Source organism: Phalaenopsis equestris, unplaced genomic scaffold (assembly GCF_001263595.1).
Source record: "Phalaenopsis equestris unplaced genomic scaffold, ASM126359v1 Scaffold000230, whole genome shotgun sequence".
Lineage (NCBI taxonomy): Eukaryota > Viridiplantae > Streptophyta > Magnoliopsida > Asparagales > Orchidaceae > Phalaenopsis > Phalaenopsis equestris.
In genome coordinates, this window is record NW_018164672.1 from 103,388 (window position 1) to 111,625 (window position 8,238).

Here is an 8,238-nt window from a genome sequence, read left to right on the forward strand (position 1 = left end):
TTGGCTTGAATCAAGTTAAATGGGTTGAGCTACGAGCCAAATTTTGTACTTGTTTAAAACTTTGAGTTGATTCCTCAAATATTGCTCAAATATTAAATCAATTTTTGGGTTGAATCAAGTTAAATGGGCTGAGCTACGAGCCAAATTTTGTACTTGTTTAAGACTTTGAGTTGATCTCTAGGTAGGTCTTAATTTGATCAAGTCAATTCGAGATATATATATATATATATATATACTTTTGAAGTTCTATATATCATTGATTTTCTAATTTTTTTTTTAATAAGGAGAAATAAATCATTTTGAGCTGACTCGAAATCAACGAGCCAACTTATAAAATTTTGAGTTGATTTTAAGATGGCACCGGAGGCGAAGATCAAATCATCGTCATCCATAATGAGGCTTTCTCTGATTTCTCTTACAATTTATGATAAAATAGTTGCTTTTTTTCATCAATTAATGACACGGCAAGATTGTATGCCCTTCCGTTACTCCTTCAATTCAGTCCTTCCTATGTTTTTCTTTCCTTCAACTTATTGACATCATAAGATTTTAGTCCTTTTGTTGATTTCTTTTCGTGTAACATGCATTTATTAAGATAATGTAATCTATGTATTTGTTGTGCTTCTATGCTTGGTGTTTTATGAGGATTATAAGTAGTTTTTCTAAGATGTGCAAAGAATGTGATTTCATGACTAATAAAATATTAGTTTTTGATGTGCATGATACTCTTTTCCTTTTCAAGGTTTTGTCACTTGATTTGAAGATAATTTCATCTTTTCTCCTAATAATTTTTTTTTATTTTTGCTTGAAAATGTGATTAGATTTTGTGAAGTCTTCTACAAGTTTGTCATCTTTCTTTGACATGAAATTTCAATTGTTTGTGTTGCTTTCATTATCTTTTGCTTTCTTGTAAATAACTCTTAATAACAAAAATTCTTTCCTCTAAATTTGATTTTTCCATTTTTAGACTTTTAGCTTTTGTCTCTAATATTAACAATTTCTCTTGTAAAAAATGCATGTAATCTTAGACCTTAAAGCATCTACATATCATTGACATCAAGAAATTTGTGTGATGAAGATCCATCTTTTGATATTTGGAATAAAGCATGTAGAAATGGCAATGATGATGCATTCACTTGATTGTTGATGGCTTTAATGAACTTTTTTCCTTTATAGATTATTATTATTGTCAGCTTTTTCTCTCATTTATTTGAGTTAAATTAAAGAAAAAACAAGGGAATTGTAAAATATACTTCAAACATTTTGTAGTGAATTTTTCTATTACTAGCTACGAGTGAAATTTGGATTAATGAAATAGTTTTAAATATAGATAGCTTAGTGACATTTAGAGCATGTAACATATTTTATTGGCTATATGTGTTGTCTTTTTTGTATTTTTGTAAAAAAACTTGGTCATCAAAGTACAAGCATAAGCTTTCATATATCCAATAACTTGGATAAAAATAATATATTTACATTATCTCAAACTTTATATACAAATATAATGCTCTTGCGCCATTTAATACATTTATGATTGTGCATATGGTATAATAATAATAATAATAATAATAAGATTTTCAAAAAAAAAAAAAGGACATGAAATGAGGACTAATTTGTAAAATGACCTCATGTGAATAATCAGAGCATTATTCTGACAATTAAATCGAAAATTGCAAGTTTCAGAGATCCAAATGTAAAGCAACACAGCTACAAAAAAGAAACAGGTAATCTGAATAAACTAAACAATACATTAAACATCAATAAAACTTCAAATAATCCAAACTGGAAGAATTCATGCACAAAAAACCTCACAATGAACCAAAAAAACAAGCTGACAACATGGAAAAAACAGATAGCACAGAGAGCAGCAAAGCAAGTTAAACAACTAGGATCAAGCCCAACTAGAAGAACACATACCATACCAAACCAACTCATTATTCCTCCCCTTCCTCTCCGTCTTCATCAAAACCCTCCGCTCCGACTTCTTCGTAGTCTTTCTCGAGGGCAGCGAGATCCTCCCTTGCCTCCGAGAACTCGCCTTCTTCCATTCCTTCCCCGACGTACCAATGCACGAATGCCCGCTTAGCGTACATGAGATCGAACTTGTGATCGATGCGAGAGAACACCTCGGCGACGGCGGTGTTGTTACTAATCATGCACACGGCACGCTGCACCCTGGCGAGGTCGCCTCCTGGGACAACTGAAGGAGGTTGATAGTTGATTCCACACTTGAAACCAGTTGGGCACCTGCAGGTTATGTTGTGCAAACCTGCAGGGTTATGTTGTGCAAACCCTTAGTTTGATGAGTTTTCACCCATCGACAGTTTTGATTTCAAAACATTATATGAAGATTTGCATATATACCCCCACACCTTAGTTTGATGAGTTTTCACCCATCGACAGTTTTAATTTCAAAACATTATATGAAGATTTGCATATATATACCCCCACACAATTCCCATGTATTTACATATCTAACACCTGAACTTAAATTTTTTACATGCATAACACCTTACCTAGGCATGAAAAGGTGCCTTCCACTTTTTAGAAGTTAAAATGGTGGTATTTTTGATGTGATATGAGAAATGAAAATTTTGGGTATGTTAGATATGCAAATACATTGGAATTGAGTGGTATGCATGGAAATGCCCTAACATTATAACAAAAGATATTTCTTAAGGCTGAAAAAATTTCCTACAAAACTCATTTGTTAAGAAATCAAACCTAACAAAAACAACATTTCCATTTCATTTGCTAAATTATTCTAATATTAATATTAATAAGAACAAACTAAATTATGCTACACTCAATAAAATTCTTTCTTATTTATGTTTTTCTGGCATTAAGGAGCATTGAATAAACTCTAAAACTAATGAATGAAACATTCTAAATCCTATGATGCTTATAAGGTGTTGTTTTATTATGAGAATCATAACCTTGTAATCATGTAGCCCTAAAATTATTGACGTATTGGATGATCATAGTTTATCATTCGAGTTTGGGCGATAAAATAAGGGCCAAACACGAAAAAGATTTTCCATCTCCTTAACAAAGTCGAACTTCTAATATTCAATATGTTAGCTAATTAACAAACCGATTCAAACAAGATCGAAGGAATTCCAAATTCAACAAACATAACACCCTTACTCACCAATCGACAAATTGAACCGTCCTCTTCGTTTTGATTGTTGCAACAGCAGCATTAACATCCTTAGGAACCACATCTCCGCGATACATTAGACAGCAAGCCATGTACTTCCCATGCCTCGGATCACACTTCGCCATCATGCTCGATGGTTCAAAAACTGCATTCGTGATTTCAGGAACGGAAAGCTGCTCATGGTATGCTTTCTCAGCAGAGATGACGGGTGCATACGAGGAGAGCATGAAATGGATTCTTGGATAGGGAACGAGGTTGGTCTGGAACTCAGTAATATCGACATTAATGGCTCCGTCGAACCTAAGAGATGTGGTCAAGGATGAAATGATCTGAGAAATCAAACGGTTGAGGTTGGTGTACGTCGGCCTCTCGATATCCAGAGATCGCCGGCAGATGTCATAGATGGCCTCATTGTCGAGAAGGACGGCAACGTCAGTGTGTTCCAGTAAGGAGTGTGTGGATAGCACACTGTTATATGGCTCTACAACTGCTGTGGAAACCTGCATGGTAAATAGAAAATTTAGGAGGCATCTTCGTAGGCATAAGATTGGATTATGGGTTAGTTCACCTCTACTATTAATGATTTAAGCAGATGTCAACTATTTGATTTCTTCAAATTTTTAAGGGTTTACATACATACCATACAATTCTTATGTATTTACATAGCTAACACCGACAATTTAATATTTACACTTATAACACTTTAGTGTCATAAACCTATACTTGAAAAGGTGTACTTTACTATTCAAAATATAATAATGGTGGCATTTTTAATGTGATGTTAAAGATTTGTGGTATTCATGTAAATATAAATGTTTAGGTGTTAGATAGTTAAAGCCGTGAGAAGTGAGTGATATGCATGTAAATCCCCAATTTTAGTGTCATAAACCTATACTTGAAAAGGTGTACTTCACTATTTAAAATATAATAATGGTGGCATTTTTGATGTGATGTTAAAGATTTGTGTGGTATTCATGTAAATATAAATGTTTAGGTGCTAGATAGTTAAAGCCGTGAGAAGTGAGTGGTATGCATGTAAATCTCCAAACTCTTAAAATATTTTCATAAATGAAATTCATTTTTCATTTTGATAAATGTCAGCTATATATGTCAATCTATCTGATGATCAAAAGAGCTACAGCTACAAGAATGATTATAATCAATACTGAACAACACATTTCATTTGAAAATTGAAAAATAGCATTATAATCAAAATAATATTCTTATAATATAATATTAAACCAAACAGGCCCTGAGGGCTAGTGGGCTTCAATCACAGTCTAATAAACAAAATGATACAAAAGGAGCATCTTTAAGTCATAAAAAAGAAATTAAAAATCAACATAATACCAAAACCAAGTCAAATAAATGGCCTGGCTTATGGTCCCTGCGGGGAAGAATAGATAGTAAAGCCGAGTTTTGATTTCTTTCCATAATCCACAGATAACCTCTCCAACAACAACGAACCCAATCCAGATCCAGTGCCACCACCGACAGCACTGAAAACAAGAAATCCCTGCAATCCAGTGCAATTGTCCGCTAACTTTCTAACCCGATCGAGGCACAGATCAACAATCTCCTTCCCAACTGCATTTCATATATTAAAAACAGAATATTACTGAGCCATCAAACACAAATGATCTCTTACTTATTAAAAGAAATCGAGTAAAGGTTTAATACTCGTATAATGTCCACGAGCAAAATTGTTTGCGGCGTCTTCCTTCCCGGAGATGAGCTGCTCCGGGTGGAAGAGTTGTCGATAAGCACCAGTCCTCACCTCATCGATGACAGTTGGCTCGAGATCAACGTATAATGCTCTTGGGACGTGCTTACCAGCACCTGTTTCGCTGAAGAAGGTATTGAAAGCGTCATGGCCGATACCCACCGACGTATCACTGCAGAAACAAAACGTTCAGAAAATTTAGAAAAACACGAATTTTAGATTATGGACGGCAGTTTAGTTTAGCGAATAAATACAAACTTCGTATGCTACTACTCATCCAGAGGAAAAAGATGGGAAAATATCGAATATCAAATACATAACATCAAAATCTAATAAAATGATGGAGCTGAAAATAATCAACGCCTTGAAATAAGAACGGAAAAGCAATGGATCCACTTATTCATGATTCTAAGAAGATCATTCTAATAATGATGGCTATAAGATGATATGAAACAGTAACAGTTAGAATTAGGGATCGCTGCACCAAATCAAATGCAAAATAATTACAAAATCAATGTCCAAAAAATTTTTCACAAAACATGTTTTAGGATAAGATGGTTTTGTTTCCACTTCTTTTGTAATGTGAAATCAGGTATTTGAGGAAGATTGAAGGCAAAGTTTAAAACTATTATTGATTTCTTCTAACCACGTCCAACCAAATATTGTAACATAATAAATTCATAACAGAAAAAAAACATTGTACAAGAATAGCTTCCACACATAGTTGAGAACACAAGATATAAAGAAAGCAAGAAATAACTGACCAATGGGACAAAATCTACATTCGAACTGACAAACACCCAATCCAAATCCCAATCCCAATCGTAATCCCAAAATATATTTTAAGAACTTAGTTTTGAAAGAAAAAAAGTATTAAAAATCACATAGAAATGAGGAAATCGCTAAAAAACTTACTTCGTTTATTCCCCCAATGGATTTTATACACAAATTTACTACAAAAATAACTAAAACTGCTGATCACCAAAAAAAAAATAATAATAAAATCCAAGACTTTCGTAGTCTGAAATGAGAAGGGAGCAATATATGGAACATATTTTCTCTTACTTAGCACATTAATCCATGGTCCCAATCAATCCTAATACCAAGACTAATGCTATAAATTTTTCCATCCCTAAGATACTTTTCAACATAAACCCCATAGCACATGTTCATCAATTCATAAGCAAGATACCCGTTCACCCAAATTAAAGAAAACACTGAATACAAATCTTACAGGCAGCGACTAATTAAATAGATCAAAGAAAATCCACAAGAATAACAAGAGCAAAAGCTAGTAGTAATCCACAGATAAAAGATAACAGCAATACTCCACATCACTCACCTCAAAGCCTCCAACCGATAATAAATTAAAAAAGCAGCAGCAAACAGTAGATTTTACCTTGGCATACAACTAACAAATGAACTAAATCCTTTAACAAGAAAGGAGGAACAATGGATTCGTAAACACAAGTACAAAGATCTGCCAAGTTAAATTAATCAATCTAAGATGAGTAGAGAACCAATAACACAATCGCAATCAATGAACAATGCACATTCACAAAAGAACAAAAAAGTATGGAGACAATTAGCATCAATCTTTTATTAATGCAGTAGTTTGGTAATTATTAAAATTTTACTTTATTTGGATTTAGAGCTCTAAGGATTTAATTGCCACCATAGCTCCTTCCAGAAATCTAAGGATTTAACTACCGCCATACCTCTTTTACAGACACATAGATCTTTGCTTGTCCCTGTATCTTTATCATGAATCATAGTTTTCCTTTCATTTACCGATAAAAAAGCGGTAGTTTTCTTTCAGTTCTCTATGATTCTTGCTCTCAATCAAGCTATTAAGTACAGAACACAAAAACTCACTGGCAACCAAACTCGGGATAGATCATACAGTGAAAAAATGTCAAAACACCAAAGATCCGGTATCCAGAAAAAAAGAACTAATGTTTACCTAACCCTAAAGTCCTCACCGACGAAATAGTAACGGACCGATTTCACTATGGCAAACAACTACAGAAATTTACCAAGCTAGTTTTCTTTCAGTTCTCTATGATTCTTGCTCTCAATCAAGCGATTAAGTGCAGAACACAAAAATTCACTCACGACAACCCAACTCGGGATAGATCATGCAGTGAAAAAATGTCAAAACGCCAAAGATCCGGTATCCAGAAAAAAAGAACTAATGTTTACCTGACCCTAAAGTCCTCACCGACGAAATAGTAACGGACGGATTTCACCATGGCAAACAACTACAGAAATTTACCAAGGTTCGCACCAAACCAACTGCAGCATATTTATTCCACATTCAAGTCTGAAAAACCAAATCCATATACTTCTATAGTAAAATCTCCCCAATTCACCCAAATGGTGAAAAGGACTCGAATATTCATAACCTGGGAATACCTTCCCTACATACTTACCAATGTGAAATCAAACAAGTCAACAACTAATTATACATTCACTCAAAAGTGAAAAATAAAGCACTAATTCTACTCGCAGCAACCTAATCCAAACCAGATCTGATAAAATCCACACCATGAACAAGATCAGAAAAAACTCCCCACTCACCAAACCATAAAGCCCCCCATAAACCAAAATTTAAACAATAAAAGAAACGCCAAAAGCAGTCCTCACCTCGGCATCATGCCATCGGGCTGGATCCCGTGCTCCAGGCAGTACAACTCCCAGCAAGCGTTGCCCACTTGAATCCCCGCCTGACCTATATGAATGCTGATGATTTCCCTCATCTTCCTCCTCCCTTCTCAATCCCAGAAACGAAACCCTAACGCCTTGTCCTTCGCGAGGAGAAGTAGAGGCCGAGGAATCGACCTCTGCGATGAGGAGAGAGAGAGAGAGCGCGCAAGCGAAGCGCCGATGAAGATCGAAACTGTTCGGCCGTCATTTTTAAAAGATCGGGAGAGGATAACTGCGCCTTTTTTTTTTAAATTAAATTAGTAAAATATTGTTTTTTTGAAATGATTAAAAATAGTTTAGTTGGTCTGTAGAGTCCGGAATGGGACCCGCCATCGTCGGCTCTCTTTTTTTAATTGACAGAAATACCCTCCGCTGAGCTGGATTTCAGTTCATGCGTAAAATCGCTTTTTTTTAATTTATATTAAAAAGCTAAGATGTTATAGTTAAGAAGAAAAATAATGAGGCATTTACAAAAATGCCCCTCGATTTATATTTATTTACATACCTAATATCTAAATTTTACTTTTTAAATACTTATAAACAAAGCATTTTAGAGGATGAACAATAAAACATCTATAGCCAAAAAAAGTGATAGTCCATGTCATCACGTATCGGACGGGCAAGATCAATTTGAAACAGACAGGTCAGA

The 8,238-nt window shown here is 34.5% G+C and overlaps 1 protein-coding gene across 1 annotated transcript; it reads right to left on the reverse strand.

Annotated features, from left to right (window-relative positions):
- Positions 1 to 1,730: 1,730 nt before the first annotated feature.
- Positions 1,731 to 7,809, reverse strand: LOC110023784 (tubulin alpha-3 chain-like). Its single transcript, XM_020723367.1, has 5 exons — positions 7,530 to 7,809; positions 4,841 to 5,055; positions 4,548 to 4,747; positions 3,152 to 3,660; positions 1,731 to 2,247 (listed from the first exon to the last, which is right to left on the reverse strand). The coding sequence occupies exons 1-5, from the start codon at positions 7,640 to 7,642 to the stop codon at positions 1,935 to 1,937; spliced, it is 1,350 nt and encodes a 449-aa protein (XP_020579026.1). The 5' UTR covers positions 7,643 to 7,809; the 3' UTR covers positions 1,731 to 1,934.
- Positions 7,810 to 8,238: the final 429 nt, after the last annotated feature.

Bases quoted from the DNA above. Each gene is read 5' to 3' on its own strand.
- LOC110023784 (XM_020723367.1), bottom strand. From the start codon at position 7,642: ATGAGGGAAATCATCAGCATTCATATAGGTCAGGCGGGGATTCAAGTG. The intron at 4,748-4,840 runs GTATTAAACCTT...TATGAAATGCAG, and splicing joins TGCTCGTGGACATTATACGA to TTGGGAAGGAGATTGTTGAT. The intron at 3,661-4,547 runs GGACCATAAGCC...TTTACCATGCAG, and splicing joins CTATCTATTCTTCCCCGCAG to GTTTCCACAGCAGTTGTAGA.